This window comes from Phyllobates terribilis, unplaced genomic scaffold, assembly GCF_046119375.1.
Source record: "Phyllobates terribilis strain yellow unplaced genomic scaffold, ASM4611937v1 Scaffold_5__5_contigs__length_657084704, whole genome shotgun sequence".
NCBI classification, from domain to species: domain Eukaryota; kingdom Metazoa; phylum Chordata; class Amphibia; order Anura; family Dendrobatidae; genus Phyllobates; species Phyllobates terribilis.
Window position 1 is genome coordinate 213079004 of NW_027362765.1, and position 16877 is coordinate 213095880.

At 45.3% G+C, this 16877-nt stretch overlaps 1 protein-coding gene across 2 annotated transcripts in view; it reads right to left on the bottom strand.

The window, feature by feature from the left end:
- Positions 1-5617: 5617 nt before the first annotated feature.
- The window catches only part of NCOA6 (nuclear receptor coactivator 6), a 42076-nt gene continuing 30816 nt past the window's right edge, over positions 5618-16877 (bottom strand). Inside the window, exons 11-15 of one of the 2 annotated variants that reach the window (XM_073683777.1) lie at positions 12121-14832; positions 10370-10438; positions 9916-9943; positions 8753-8889; positions 5618-7691 (exon numbers count right to left, since the gene is read on the bottom strand). In XM_073683777.1, coding sequence (XP_073539878.1) covers positions 7645-7691; positions 8753-8889; positions 9916-9943; positions 10370-10438; positions 12121-14832 — 2993 coding nt within the window. In that variant the 3' untranslated portion in view covers positions 5618-7644. The remainder of the gene's footprint in view (positions 7692-8752; positions 8890-9915; positions 9944-10369; positions 10439-12120; positions 14833-16877) is intronic. The other variant, XM_073683778.1, reaches the window with a different exon arrangement.

Consider the following 16877-nt stretch of genomic DNA (forward strand, 5'->3'; position numbering starts at 1 on the left):
GTCCAAGGCGTGAAGGGCCTCTTCCCCCTTGTTTTTTGGGGCTGCGCAGAAGGAAAGGAGGGTGACCTCCTGTGACCTGTGAAAAAAGGATCCCACCTTAGGAAGGTACGCTGGGTCGGTCCTAAGCGTCACTCTGTCGTCTAGAATCTGCGTAAAGGGGGATCCCGCGGATAATGCTTGGATGTCACTAATGCGGCGAGCCGAGGTGAGGGCTACCAGAAGGGACGTCTTAAGGGACAAGATTTTAAGGGACGCTTCCCCTAGTGGTTCAAAGGGGCCTCTGGTCAGGGCTGAAAGAACAAGATTTAAATCCCATGGAGGAGCCTTCCAGTAGGGGATGGGCCTGGATCTATGAGATGCCCTGATGAACCTGGAGACCCATCTATCCCTTGCCAGGCTGCAGTTATACAGGGCTCCCAGAGCTGCCACCTGAACCTTCAGCGTGCTCGTGGCCAACCCCAGCTCCAACCCCCTCTGAAGGAACTCCAGGATGGTAACCACGGGGGCCTCCCCTACTATATTCGTACCTGCAAAGGAAAGGAATTTCTTCAAAGTTTTCCCGTAGAGCCTAGTAGTTACAGGTTTCCTACTCTGCAGCAAGGTAGAGATTAGATTGGGGGAAAACCCTTTATCCCTCAAGAGTGACCTCTCAAATTCCAAGCTGTCAAGTGCAGGTTTGTTACCTGCGGGTGGAGTACTGGACCCTGAGACAGCAGGTCTGGAACTTCCGGAAGGACCCAGGGGTCGGAGACGGACATGATCCTCAGCCAGGAAAACCAAGGCCTTCTTGGCCAGAAGGGGGCGAACAGGATCACATTCGCCTCGTCTTCCCTGATCTTCCTCAGAACTGCCGGAATGAGAGCAATCGGAGGAAAGGCATATACTAGCTGGTGGTCCCATGGAATCAAAAAAGAGTCTAGTGCTACTGGGTTCCCCCTGGGGTCGATCGAGCAAAACGTGTCCACCTTTTTGTTTTTCCAGTTGGCGAATAGGTCTATACATGGGATTCCCCAAGCCCTCGTGATCTTTTTGAACACTAGCTGGTTCAGCTCCCATTCGCCCTGTCTCAACTGGGTCCGGCTTAGGAAGTCCGCTGTGACGTTCATTGACCCTTTTATGTGCAGAGCTGATAAGGACTCTAAATTTCTCTTTGCTATGTGGAGGATGGAGCTTGACGCCTGAAGAAGGGAGATGGACCGGGTACCCCCCTGGTGATTTAGATATGCCACCACTACCCGGTTGTCCGAGAACACTCTCAATTGGTGACCTTTTAACACGTTTAGAAATTCCAAGAGGCCATACTTCACCGCCAGAAGTTCTTTCATGTTGGAGGAAGAACCTTCCACCCCCTTTGTCCAGACCCCCTAAGCCACTCGGTCGTCTAGATGAGCCCCCCGCCCCCTGGGGCTTGCATCTGTCGTCAGAATCTGGGGTGCTGATATTGTCCATGGGACGCCCCTGCCTAGATTTTCTTCCTTTGTCCACCATGTTAGGGAAAGTAAAGTTTTTGAGGATAAGGTCAGTCGACCTTCTAAGTGCCCTCTTAGAGATTTTTCCGCCCCCCAAGATCTCCCGTTGTAAGACCCTGGTGTGCAACGGAGCCCAGCGGACACCCGGGATGCAGGCAGTCATAGAACCTAGGAGGGACATTGCTCCCCTTAGTGTCATAACCGGATGCTTTTCCACATAGGACACACGGGCTATCATATTTTGGACTTTCCCTTCCGGAAGACGGCATTCCTGACTCCTTGAATCTAACCGGATACCTAATTATTCCTGTAGCTGAACTGGCTCCAATCTGTATTTTTTTAGATTTAGAAGCCATCCCAAACTCGTCAACGAATCCATGACTACTACTAGCTGGTCTTTGCAGTGGCTGAACGAGTTGCCTATAACCAGTAGATCGTCTAGGTATGGGACTATCAGGATGTTCCTCTCCCTCAGATGAGCCATGACTTCCGACACCACTTTCGTGAAGACTCTTGGGGCTATTGCTAACCCAAAGGGAAGAGCCGCATACTGAAAGTGTCTGATTGTGCCCCTTATTGGTATTGCTACCCTCACGAATTTCTGGCAGTCTCTGTGAATTGGGACATAATAGTAGGCATCTTTTAGGTCTAAGACCGTCATGAAACAGCCTGGAAACAGTAATTTCACACAAGTTTTTATTGATTCCATCTTGAAAGGTTGTATATTCAAGAACTTGTTCAATTTCTTCAGGTTCACAATAGTCCTGAGTGTACCGTCCGGTTTTCTCCTGAGGAATAGGGGGGGAGTAAAAACCCTCGCCTGCCTCCTGAGCTGGGACCTCCTGCAGGACTGCTCTGTCCACTAGGTCTAGGACTTCCTGTTCTAGAGTCAACTGCTCTACCACGGAGGACCTTACGGGGGTTACTGTGAAATTTCCTCGAGGAGTGGAGAGGAACTGGAGTTTTAGCCCAGATTTTATCAGGCCCAAAATCCAGCCCACATTTGAAATCTTTTCCCAGGCTGGGAGGAAATGGAGCAGTCTTCCCCCCCACCTGGGGCTGCGTTTCATTGGGCGGGCTTCTTGTTGTCACTAAGGGGCCTGTTGAACATAAACCCCTTGGCCTTCCTCTGTCTCCTATCTTCCCACCTATCCTGATCTTTGGGGGGCCTCCTTCGCATGAATTTTTTGCTCCGAAAACCCTTCCTGAATGATGAACCGGAGAGGACCGGAAATCGTTTTTGGTCATCCCCGGCTTTATCCAGGATGTCATCCAGGGTAGATCCGAACAAAAATTCCCCTTCACACAGGATGGAGCAGTTTGGATTTTGTTTGGAGGTCGCCTGGCCAGCATTTGAGCCATAGGGCCCGCCTAGCTGCATTTGAAAAACTCCCTGCTCTGGCTGCCAGTCTGACGGAGTCGGCTGAGGCGTCTGCCAGAAAAGCCGCTGCGCCTTTCATCACAGGGATGGCCCCTATAATATCCTCCCTTGAAGCCTTGTCTTTTAGCTGGTATTCTAGCTGGTCCAGCCAAACCATCAAGGATCTGGCTGTCCATAGGGTCTTTGAGTACCCCCATGTCTTCAAACGGCAGGGAATATTTTTTAGAGCCTTTGGCTATCGCCACGTCAATTTTTGGTGCTTTATTCCAGAAAGAGCATACAGGGTCCTCAAAGGGGTATTTCCTTTTCGGGGCCAACAACCCTTTCCTCTGTGGCTTCTTCCATTCTCTCTTAATCAGATCATGTACCTGATCATTAAGAGGGAAGGATCTCTTTCTTTTCTGACCTAAGCCACTGAACATTATCTCTTGGATGGACTTTTTGGGGTGAGGGTCTTCAAACCCCATGGTGGACCTAACTGCTTTGATTAAGCCATCTGTTCCGTCTATAGGGAAACAGTTACGACCCCCGTCCTCTGAAGATGAGGAAGCAGATGATGAACAGGATGATTCAAATACCGCAACTTCCTCATCTGATTTACTAGACTCTGACACCGGGGAAAGGTACCTAGTTTTTTTTATGCTTCTTCCCCCCCTTTTGGAGGGATTTAAAGGTATCTTCGACTTGCGATTTTATCAGGGATCTGAGCTCGGTAGCAAACTTAGGGGTCTCCTCACAGATGGTTTGCTCGATGCATGAGCTACATAGTCTCTTTTGCCATGTGGTGGGTAGATCTGCTGCGCAAAGTGCGCAGGCCCTGTGTTTAAACTTCCCTGTGCTCTTCCTTCCCTAAGAAGAAAAAAGGGAGGGCCCAAGTTACAAGTGAACTTTCACGAAGATCACTTACCGCCCAGACGAAAGAGAGAGGGAATACCGCATTCGAAGAGGAACCTGCTCTGGTAGCTGGGTCTTTCGCCGAGGCTGATGCCGTGCCGGAATCTTTGCCACGCTGAGAAGACCTGCCGGACCGACCGCTTCCTCCGTCACCTTGAGTATGTTGACGTGGAGGGCCACTGGAGGGTCCTTTCGTGCGTTTCCTCTGAGGCGATGGTGATGGAGATGGTGAGTGGGGGCGCAGGGGCTGCACCTCCTGGGGCTCCTGGTCACTCATACTGCTGATCTCAACGTATGCCAGGAAGCATTTTCCCATGGCTTCCCTGGCTATTTAAGCTATGCAGGGGACCGCCCCCTCCCCCTCCAACACCGATGCGGGGAGCGCCCCCCTCTGGCCAGGGCACCGCTGTGTCCTACATGTTAGGCCTTTCCCGCGCGCGTTTGAACTTGCCGCTCCCATAGGGATCTGCGGCCGTGTCACTTCCGGGCGTGCGTGGGGGAGCGTCAGCGCGCGTGCACTCGCCCAAACGCCGAATCGCTATCCGGCAAGCATGTGGGGCGCGCGCTGCACAAGGCCCAGGTACCCTGGGCCCAGGGCTCAGGCCTACTCCAACCCGAGCCCCGGACCCCCTATACTTACCGCCTGGGACCGACGCCACAGGAGACCGCGGCTCAGCTTCCCGTCTCCCTGCCACCCTGGAGGCCCGCTGACCCCAGCTGTGGCGCTTCAGGACACCGCACCAGCCGAGGCAGGGAACCCCCGCTGCCTGAGTCGGACTGGTCGGGCCTGGTAAGTAAAATCTTCTTTTTTCGTTTCTTTAGGATTTTTCATCCGTAGGTCCCTGTCAAGGACAGGAAACCAACTGATGCGGGAGAGAGGTGCCGCCCTTTTTATCTGTAGGTTTCCTGTCCTTGAAGGGTGGATCCCCTCTCTCCGTGGTGCCGTCATTGGGAAAGAGAAAAATCTATAGAAACACGCAAAAAAAAAAAAATCACTAGAAAACTCAAAGTAACCTAAATTAGCATACATGCCAGTTTTTCACATACTTGGGTACAAGGTTTATGGGGTAATTCAGATGGCCATGTATTCATGCAGACTGAGTAGTTTGCACTACACCACGGAGGTATATCCGAATTTGATCCGAGTCATGGATCAAACTTTCTAATGCAAATCTATGGGTCAGTGATGAAAAAAGAGATGCTATCATAGCGCTGACCAATTTTCATGTTTGTTTGATAGAAGCTTGAGAAAGCTTCTCTTGCACAAAAAAAAAAAAAGTGGAAAAATACTTTGATGGCAAAAGCTGACACTTAACGAACAATGCTGAAAATGGAACCACTTTTGCAAAATTGAGAAAAATCAATGATGTTTGAAAGAGCTGTTCAAGCAAAGTGAATGTGATTTCATGAATATTCATTCCCACTGTATCACTTCTGTGTGAGGTGTAATGATAGTCCTGATCTCACTGCAGAGCGAGTACAAGTTGCTTGATCACAGCAGACCTAAGTGTAATTACTGAAACACTCAGCAATCAGGAGAGCTGATAGAAGAGTTTGTAATGTGACACAGCTAAACTCAGCAGCACTGCGCCTGACCCTGACTCTCACAGGAGAAATCGACCAGGAGATCAGAGTTGTGTCATTACATCTCACACACAGAGAAACCTGCTCTAAGCAATGCTGGGGGAGTGTTATTCTTTCCTGAGTGTTGCTGTCTGCTTATGATTGGTCAGCATCCTACAGGAAGAAAAAGTAGAAAAGCACACTCCCCCAGTGAAAACTGTATGACAATACCCACTTGGACTTAAAAAAAAAAAGTTCACTCATTAGGAGCCAAATACTTGATTTCAATCATCTCTGCAACATACAGGTGAAGTTTTAAAAAAAAGTTTTATTCAACTCTGCAGCCACCATTACATCATGTATCCAGTTTACCATGAAACATTTGGTGAAAGGGCCTCTTTAGAAAGAGCAGAGTGGGACATGTCTCAGATTTTGTATGTGTACCATTGGGCAGCAAAAAAAAAACAAGAACAAGTGAATAGTCTCATAGAATATAATGCATTAGTGTGTGGTCGGTGAGATGGCTACATACCATACATGTATAAATTCATTGCCAGTCACACAAAATAGAAGCCACACGTTGGTCAGTAAGAAAAAAAAAAAAAACATTTAATTTTAAAACATCCACATATTTGTTACAAACGTTTCCACTGGTCCAATTCTACAACAAATTAACCATATGATTGTTAAAACTATTTACAACATTTCAGTCTGCTAGCTGATGCTTTATTACTCGGCTATATAAATACAGTACTCTGACAACACAAAATAGGCCACGTTTTCACTGCTGGAAAAAGCGAGGGAGGGACAACCATTCATTTTCTGTGGTCACGGATCACCTTTATTATATACACGATATCGCAGCTATGTACAGCCTGCGGCTCTCCGCTGTTGTGGGTATAACTCCCAGTAGCAGCCTCAGGGTATGCTGAGAGTCGCACCTTCACAACATTTGGAGAGCTGTGGAAGGAAATGCATGGTTTATGGTCTGAACTAGAAGTAAAGCTACTACTTTACAAAAATTAGTGGTACCACTGTAGGTGTCTCCCACCTCATGGGCTTTCAGAACTGGCCTAACCTATCAGAGCAGGGGCAATGAACTAAATATATTGAGGCCATATAACAATCCGGGTGCGATGTGAAACACTGTCCGATTTCATGTGCCTGCATGGAGAGAAGATTATATAGATCATGAAGTCAGATGGGGTTTCACAACGTACCCCATTGTATGACTGCCCTACAAGTAAGGTGCATAAATGCAACAATTGCCTAATATATTAGAGGTTGTTGATCCATGGCGGCCTTAAAGGGAACCGAAGTCTATCTGCCGAGGTCGGGCGATTGGGGAACCCCTCAGATCCTAAAAAGGGTAGCCATGCCCATGTGTGCAGCTACTATTCACTGACAGCTAGGGAGAAATTAAAACAGCCAGATAAGCTGAATTGTCTACTGTAAGTGGAGAGAAATGCATGAAAACCTTTCAGAAGTTGGAGGAAAATGAGCAATCAATTTTTTCAACTATCGGCCAGACATAGACATCACTTATGGGATATTTAAAGGGTTATTCTCATGATCTTATAATAGGTTAAATTGTAAATTCCTTGTAACAGCAAATATGCAATTTATTGGTTATTAAAAATCCATTCTCAAGAACGGAGAGTTTTAATTTTATAGGTTACTGCTCATTGCCAATGTTACCAGCCGTAGTGGCCAACCATGCGCAGTGCTTACACATGCTTACCAATAGAGCTTGTAAGAGCGCACCAGACAATGAGAAAACCCCTTTAGTTGATATGCCATATATTTTACCCCATGAGTTTCGATGCTACACTGTAAAACCTATGAGAAGCGTTGATCTGACGCACACAATTCTTTTAAGCATAGGTTTTCATTTATACACTAGACATTTCATTAAATAGGTTACAATGGATCACAGTGTTTTGCTGCTTGATGTTTTAGGAGGAGGATGAATACCACAGAGGCAGCCATATCTGTACAAGTATGCCTCAATAAAAGGTTACAAACACTTTGCAACTCATAATAGTTGGAAACACTTTTCCAATTAGATCAGATGTTTTCTAATGATGATGGAGCCCACTGCCCTCTAGTGGTACAAAAAATAATAATTAAGTGACAGGTTCAAATAAAGTTAGGTAGCGTAACTAAATTCATTTAACAAAGGAAAAGGTTTCTTCACAGAAGCAGGAAAGAAAATAATTAAAGCCGATGAGAACTGTACAAGCAGTCAATAAAAAAATAGATATATCACAGCTCACAAACATATACATATCTGTCAGCAGATTTGTATAAAAAAAGGGGTAGACATGAAAACAAGTTTTACTTGGACTTCCTCCGTTTGGGTTGAGGGGGGCTGGCTCCTGATTCTGCAAAAAACACAAAAACGAAGAAATAACTGGTTACTAAGAGCAGGGGATACAGAACATTTGTCATAAGCAGGATCACTGTGGACTTGGCAAGTAGATCCACTGTTGTGGCACTGTGTTTGGAAGGAGGTTACTGTACAGCTTTACACATGAGCACTACTAGCCCACATAATTAAAAGTCCTGGTTCACAGGGAACCCCACTCATCTGTCAATATGAGATTGGTGCCGGTCCAATACCTGCCACATCCGCAGAGCAGTAGATGCCTGCTCCAGCAGTGGCCACTAAACAATCACAAATTAAAGCTGCACCCTGTAACGCTATAGCATGCAAACACTGAATATATAAAATTGGAATTGCATTACTGCTATAGAAAATAAGTTAAAAAATTAAGATACTTAGAGCATGAATTGGCCATTTCATGTGTGCCCAACAGCCAACGAGAAGGCGATCTTCCCTGCTGGGAATCTAACCTAATATAAGCCTAGGAGAGGCATGATATCAGGTTAGATCACCTTGTCGTTGGCTATTGGGCAAACATGAATTGGCCAATTAATGCGCCAAGTATTTTCACTTTTAACTTTTTTTTCTATAGCAGTAATGCAATTCCAATTTCATTTATTCAATGTTTGGATACTATAGCGTTACAGGGTGCAGCTTTAGTTTGCTAGTTACATATAGAGTGGCTCACTTAGCTTGCACATGTTCACATTTGTCTGTTTGGAAGGGACGGTCAGTTTTTTGAGATTTGTAAGCAATGTTTTGGGCGTGCCATTCAGCTCTGTACATTGCTTACATCTGGCCGTTACCAGACTAGATATCTGTTGATGGGTGCAGAAGCAAGGTGTTGCAACCCTCCAATCTTAAATTGATCACCTATTCTACAAATGGTCATCAATATGGAAGTCCTGGACAGTCCCTTTAATTTACTGGGGGAAGGAAACCCACTTATGCCTCCACACTTCAAAAGCCACTAATTATACACAACCTTTGAGACATGCTGGATTCACAACCGCTCAGTCATATGTATCTGCTGTAAATTATTTGGCTGCTTGCCTTCACCTTTAGCTGAGCTGGATGCAGAGCTGGGTCGTGCTGAACGCTTTCGCTGTCCACTTTCCATACTATCCTGAGGCATGGGAAACTCCTCTGCTCTCGAATTTCTTCGGCTTGGAGGCCGCGACTGCTCAGCTGGTTCACTATAGCGGAAAATGATGCAATATCTATTAGGAAGCTGACATCTGAAAGCCTTGAATTAGTAGTTGTATGTATGTATGTATGTATGTATGTATGTATGTATGTATGTATGTATGTATGTATGTATGTATGTATCACCATGTATTGTCTATCCAGGAAGACTGGACAGACTGTGCCATTACTAGTGATAAACTATTGCACAATGAGAAAATCAGAGGTCACAAGGTGATTTAAACTCCAATGTGGTGTACTGCAGACATTAGTGTAACATCTACCTCTTACTATACTAACAACCCCCTACACCAGTCTATTCTAAACCTCTCCATGGTGGCAGAGATGTACACGATCAGGGAAATGGAAGAGCGCTATTAAGAAGGAATACAAGCATAGAAAATGCTGTGAAAGTGGGAGCATACAAGCAGTAGGCAAATTGCTCCAGGAGACCTGAGATCATTAGGGTTCTGCATACACCCACTGACTGATACAATGATCATCACATGCTTATTCTCAACCACTTGGAACAGAAAGTCCCAATACAATCAGTAAAAGTGTTAACGACGCAATCTGGGCAAGGTCTAACAATTCAGAAGCCCACACTGGATGGCAGGGTCGTAACTAAAGTAGATGCATGGGTTGCAACTGCACCCAGGCCCTGAAGCTTAGGAGGCCCAAAAGGTCCCTTTGGCCCATATGAAAAGGCAATTGCTATTAATGACCTGTCATCGTTGGGAGCCATGTTGGAGATTTTGCATCAGGGCCCAAGAGCTTCAAGTTACACCATTGCTGAACTAATATACAAAAGCGGCTTCAAAAACCAATGACCTTGAACCTGCCTGCCTCCAACAGCCACAGGCGCAAAGACTTGCACCCATCTCGGAGGTGCCCTGACAAACCCCATCCTCCAGTCCTACTTGGTGCTGCAGCTGCTCTCAGTTGAAAGCAATCTTCATTTGATTTCTATGGAAGTCCTGGATACATAGACATTTATAGCATAAGATAAGAGCTAAACACAAGCAAGGTGCACTCACCTTTCCACTGTATCCTGTGACTCTGGATCTACAAGAAAAATATATATATATCTCATTACATATATATCTTATGTTTCACACAGCGTGGTCACAAATGTATTATATAGAAGACCACTGCGCAGACTACATGTAATCTAAGCACGATTTCCTCGCTTTCAGACCTGCTGTGGATGGCAAGGGATAATGGCCAGGGGAAGGAATATGAATGGAGACTGCCCCAGACAATATGAGGAAGAAAACTTACTACATTTAGATAACGTCTGTTAAGATGCCTGTGCCAAGAGGAGGGATAAGCGGCTGCCAGACAATGCCAACTCCGCTCATCTCCCAAAGTACAAAATGAAACTGGCTGAAAATGTCCACTCTCTCATGATGGTTTTCATACATGACGCCCAATGTATGTGTGACAGAGCACCTTCATGGCACGGAAAAGCGTTACATGACGACATCTTACCTACGGTATCTGGAACAGTTTGCTTGTCACTGACTGCTCCTTCCTCCTGCCCAGTGTTTTCAGAAGGAGCTTTGTCAAGGAAAGGTTAACAGAGAGAAGAAAGGTATTGAAAGCAGAGAAGCCACAAAACGGACTTTCATCAATATCCAAAAACAAGAACAGGAGGGACATGTCCACTCAGCAGACGTCAAAAAAAAGTAACATGGGGAGTACCCAATACAGAGGAGGAGGAGGTTGCAGCCATGCCAAGATTTTAAAGTTATCAGGATGGAAAAGTCTTTGCCATTATAATTAGACTTTAAGGAAGAAAGGAGAAATATGAGGAGAACACAAGGCAGTGGATGTAGACAGAGCTTCTAACCATCAAAAATATGGGTCATCATGTCAAGAAACCTCTGTTCACAGCTCTCGACACTGAACAGGTCTAAGTGGCAACTAAGTGGTCCAACAATGGGCAGGGGTCTTACTACCCACCATCACTATAAAAATATCCGTCTAAAATCCTGAATCATATAAAAGTCATTAGTCTACTGCCGCATATTCCCTTCCGGTATACACGACATTCATATACATCTTGCATCTTATATTAGCTCAGTGATAATATCGACAACATCTAGCTATATGATTACGAGGGTCTCACAATAAACCTTGATCACCAATACATAGCATAGAGGGCGGTCTCATGAAGACAATGCCTTTTCACAAAAGTTGACAGTGTGATTAGCGGATAGTTGCTCGGTCAGCCATATGTTTTTCTGCTGAAGGGGAAATGTAGCATTACATGGCCATTTAACAGAATGGAAATTGATGTAATGCATTGAAGTGCTAGGTCCACAAGAGCAGCTCTTTGCTCCGGCACAAGCAGAAATATTTCTAGCAGGGGACCCCTATATGACATGCAGCTGCCTTTACATGAAAAAACCCTTTCATTGATACTTGTTTAATCCAAAGGGCCCCACAAATAAATAGCATAGAGACTAGACACCAGCACAAGCTCAGTAAGAAGTTTGTATAGACACTGGTAAGAACGGACAGAGAATTCACGTTCCTCGTTCTAATGATCAATATCTAAGATTAAATGCCCCCATACACATTACATAGCATGCAGTGGACAACTATATTCTCCAACTTCGCCCAACTTTCCCCCTGGCTTGGCAGAGCGCTCCTATGATGTCTATGATAGAGCTACTGACAGACCACTCTAGCAGCGGCTTAACTTCATTCAGAACCAAAGGCTGAAACTCCGCTGGTTCTTCCCTTCCCTGACATCACCTGTCAGAGGGAGAAGAGTCCGGAGTCCCCATATGCATTAGACTGACAGTGGACATCAGGCCTTTCATCCTATAAATAGGTGATCCATTATTTTAGAAAGACACCTTTAATTGTATAAGCAAACTAACACAGCAAAATCTTACGTATTGTGGAATTAAACGTTAGGGTTACAATTTTTCAACATACTTTCTGTAGCAATTTCCCATGATCTTTAAGATATCTGCATGCTGTCATTTACCCTTATTATTCCCCAGTCCCATATGTGATGGACATATAAGTGCACTGCTCATTACAGTAAAAGTACAGTCCTCCGAGCTAAGTCTTTTCAGCAAGCCCTGCACCTATATTTCCATGACATGTTTTTTTTAATCTTTTTGCTACTGAAACCACAATACCTCTGTAACATCCACAGTCTGATTGCAGAGCTAGTGTTATAGCGTTAAATAAATTATGCATTATGGTAATTACATAACATATACCTGTTTCTAAGATCTGTTCAGGAACAGTTTCATCAAAGGTGGTGCTGATCCGTTCCGCTAATGAGGCTTCGCTGGGTTTATCAGCCAACAATAAAGGATCAGAAGGGTAAGACAGAAGGTCAACAGGAGTGTTCGCAATAGGACCTACAGGATCCAGGGAACGTGTGGAAGTACTACTTGTCTCAGAAGAAATATGGCTGCCTTGTGGTATGGTTCCTCCGGGCGTACAAACAGAGAGGACATTTGCATCAGAGCATTCGGGAACTGAGCCGGGTACATCAGCATTGTCGTCCTTTTCTGTTGTGGAATTTGCTATGGAGGGGACAGTCATGGACTGGCTTGTAGACGTCTCCGGGTTGGTGTCCAGTGTTGGTGATGTTGTAGATTGTGATGGCGCAGGATGACACAATTCTGGAGTTTTTCCCAGCTGGGAGCTGCTATCTTCCGAGCTGCTCTGCATTGGAGGAGGAGGAGGTAATGGCAAAGGTGAAGATGACTGGGAAAGTGTAAATTGGGGTGTGTTTTGTACTGGGCTTATAAGGCCTGGTAGAGTGGTAGGAAGGCTAGAGCTACTACTGGTAGGAGCAGAAGCAGCAGCTGGTCCAGGATACTGAATATTTTGTGAAATATGCAAAGGTCCCACAACGGCAACAGACTGAGGCATCAGGTTAGTGCTGGAGGTAGGTATATTACTTTGCTGAGAACCTTTCATAACTTGGATGATGGATGAAGAATTAAAAAAGACTGGAGTGATAAATTGTGGGCGACTACTGGCCTGGACAGAGGCCTGACCTTCAGATACAATAACCTTATTACCCACATTTGGCATAGAAACCACAGTTGGTACCAAAGTGGACTGCAGATGTGAAGCCATGGGGGCAGATACACTTGCAGAGGTGGTGATAGGATTTGATGTCACAAAGACTGTAATCTGGCTTGGAGGCAAACCACTGGAAACGTTTGTGGAACCTGCAGGCCTCTTCAGCGATGTACCAGGGAGGGTCAGTTGTACATTAGCACTAGACTCTGCTGAATCTATCCTTGACTGAGCAGAATTTGTTTCTGGGACCTGTTGCGGGTTAGTTATACCATGGATTTCGTTATTTACTGCATCTCCTGGTAAAACAGCACCTCTTGTTTTTGTCTCCTCTGTGGGCATCTGCATGAGTGAGGTTTCAGGAGACGGATTTGAAGGCTTCATATTTACATTGGGGGCATTTGAATGGTCAAGTAATTGACTTAATGATGTAGGGGCATCTCTCATGGCTGGGGAAATTGCAGCCAAGTCCTCACCACTCGGAGGCTTTGGGACGTCTGTATACAGCGTGTCTTTCCTAGGAAGCTCTTCGGGAGAAGTTATCCTAATGTGTTGGTGGACACTTACTTTAAAATCTGTTGTAGCCTGTTCTTTAGGAACCATCTGCATAGATAGTGTTTCACTTTCTAGAATCACACTTGGATTTTCTTTTATCTCCTCAGTTATGACAGCAGTACTTGGGATAGAAATAGGAGGATATTGTCCAATTGGAGGTGCAATTGCCTGATTTTGCCCAGACACTTGGTTGGTCACTATGTTCCTTTGCATCTCCATGTTATGTAGAACACCAGGGGTTTGTGGTCCTCCAATCATCATTTTTGCAGTCTTGGAGTTTTGTCTACCAGGGCTTGGTGTTGTCTTGCGACTTGATGCAGGGCTTGAACGCCTACTGTTGCTGGGGCTTGCTCGCTTGTTAGTACCATTTGGTGGTTTCCCTGAACCATTATCCATCTTGTTCACATGTTGGCCAAAAGGCTGACTGCTTACAGTTAAACCAGGGGGAGCCTGTCCAATTGCTTTTAGGGTAGTTGGGTTCAAACCTTGTTGATCAAAGCCCCGACTTAGTGTAGGTCTCGGAGGTAATGGAATATTGATCTGAGGAGGGAAGAGACCCGCTATAGACGCATTTAGTCGTTCTGGGGAAAGGCTAATTTCCGAAGGTTCTGTGCTAGGAGGGCGGTTATTAGGAGTCTGGGGGTAATAAGGTCTGGGGCTTGCTCTATTTGGAGTTTTAGGCCTCGATGACTGTGATTGGGTCTGAACACTTTGGTAATGGTGTCCATGAGATCCTGCCATAGTGTTGGAGTGCTGTTGTTGGGGACTTGTACCTTGCGCTAGAGAGAGAGAGGAAGCAACTCCTGGTTTTGTGCCAGACATCATCATTGGATTTTGAGAGATAAGCAAGTGTGGTGCCATGCCGCCTTGCAGTCCAGAGGCTGGAGGGAGGTCCGGAATGTCAGGAAGGGGAGCTGCTGAGGATCCATCACCCAGAGGTGATCCAGATTGATTTTGCCCAGTTTCTGGGAATCCCATCTTTCTACCATTTCCTCCTAATGATGCATTGGACACCATAGACATCCTCGGCTTGTCTGGAGAAGGTGGTATAGAACCAGAGCCCTGTAAATTTACCAAAACAGACAAGTTACCACCTTGCTGCATGGGCATCCTCTGTGGATCACAGTTCATAGATGCCCGGGGGTTGAATACATTTTGCTGTAAGGGTAGCTTTATTGGTTTTTGGTCAAGTTGTTGCTGTTGTTGCTGCTGCATCATCAACATCATCATCATTTGTTGTGGAGGAGTCTGTCCACTTTGACCCTGTTGTTGTCCCAGCTGCATTAACTGAGGAGGAATCTGCTGAAGTTGTCTTTGCTCAATCCCCTGGGCTGGGTAACCTGTAACAAAATTGAAAAATGGTAATATTTTAAAAGAATAGTTAATGAGGTAATGAAGTCACATTCGATCACCAGGTGAGAAGTAACACAAAGGTACAGAAGTGCTGAGTGCTGCCCTCCCAAGACGTATAGTAAGGCTGGACACAATGCTGTAGACAAGGTAAAGAGAAATGTGAAGCTTCACTGGGTGCTTGTGTCACTCATTTTACACACCCAATAATCAAGAATCACTTTCAATTTCTGAAAGTTACCCACCACAAATAGAAACTAACCAGAATTGCTTGCAGTGGAGCACGGGTGGCAACAATTCCTTAGTAGTCCTTGGGGAGCTTCTAATACAGGCGATGCTCAACACTATAAATAAATATGCATAGCAATCATCTTCAAAGAAAAATGAAATAGTGGCAGTCACCAATTCTTTAATCATCTTTACTACTTACATTCTGGCAATACAAACTTGAGCGGTGAAAAAGAGTGCTGGGGCTTCAGCAGACTGCCTCTTTGCATATTCCTATGGTTCTACTAGCCTTCTAATGGCGAGTAGACGCATAGCGGCCATCACCTCAAGTGCCAGTAACCCCTCCCATAGCACTGAAGTTTGTAATGCCAGAATGTAAGTAATGAGATGAAAAAAGAAAGATTTGATGAGTGACACTATTTTATTTGAAGATGGTTTCTGAAAGTTATATTTTAAATTTTATGCATTAAGTTACCACCCAAGGAATTGCACTTTTCAAACCACACGTGGATTTCTGCTACCAAGACAAGATGGCAAGTCTAGTTAAACCAGATGGGGTGTCAGACGGATTTCTATAATTTGAGTACCAAAGTGAATCACAGGCTATTGCTACAGTGGGGAAAAAAAAAGTATTTAGTCAGCCACCAATTGTGCAAGTTCTCCCACTTAAAAAGATGAGAGAGGCCAGTAATTGACATCATAGGTAGACCTCAACTATGAGAGACAAAATGAGAAAACAAATCCTGAAAAATCACATTGTCTGATTTGTAAAGAATTTTTTTAAAAATTTTGGTGGAAAATAAGTATTTGGTCAATTACAAACAAGCAAGATTTCTGGCTCTCACAGACCTGTAACAACTTCTTTAAGAGGTTCCTCTGTCCTCCACTCATTACCTGTAGTACTGGCCCCTGTTTGAACTTGTTATCAGTATAAAAGACACCTGTCCGCAACCTCAAACAGTCACACTCCAAACTCCACTATGGTAATGACCAAAGAGCTGTTGAAGGACACCAGAAATAAAATTGTAGCCCTGCACCAGGCTGGGAAGACTAAATATGCAATAGGCAAGCAGCTTGGTGTGAAGAAATCAACGGTGGGAGCAAGAATTAGAAAATGGAAGACATACAAGACCACTGATAATCTCCCTCGATCTGGGGCGCCACACAAGATCTCACCCCGTGGGGTCAAAATGATCAAGAACAGTGAGCAAAAATCCCAGAAACACACGGGGGGACCTAGTTAATGACCTGCAGAGAGCTGGGACCAACGTTACACAGGCTACCATCAGTAACACACTACGCCGCCAGGGACTCAGATCCTGCAGTGGCAGACGTGTCCCCCTGCTTAAGCCATTACATGTCCGGGCCCATCTAAAGTTTTCTAGAGAGCATTTGGTTGATCCAGAAGAGTATTGGGAGAATATCATATGGTCAGATGAAACCAAAGTAGAACTGTTAGGTAGAAACACAACTCGGCCTGTTTGGAGGAGAAGGAATGCTGAGTTGCATCCAAAGAACACCATACCTACTCTGAAGCATGGGGGTGGCAACATCATGCTTTGGGGCTGTTTCTCCGCCAAGGGACCAGGATGACTGATCCGTGTACATGAAAGAATGAATGGGGCCATGTATCGTGAGATTTTGAGTGCAAACCTCCTTCCATCAGCAAGAGCATTGAAGATGAAACGTGGCTGGGTCTTTCAGCATGACAATGATCCTAAGCACACCGCCAGGGCAACGAAGGAGTGGCTTCGTAAGAAGTATTTCAAGGTCCTGGAGTGGCCTAGCTAGTCTTCAGATCTAAACC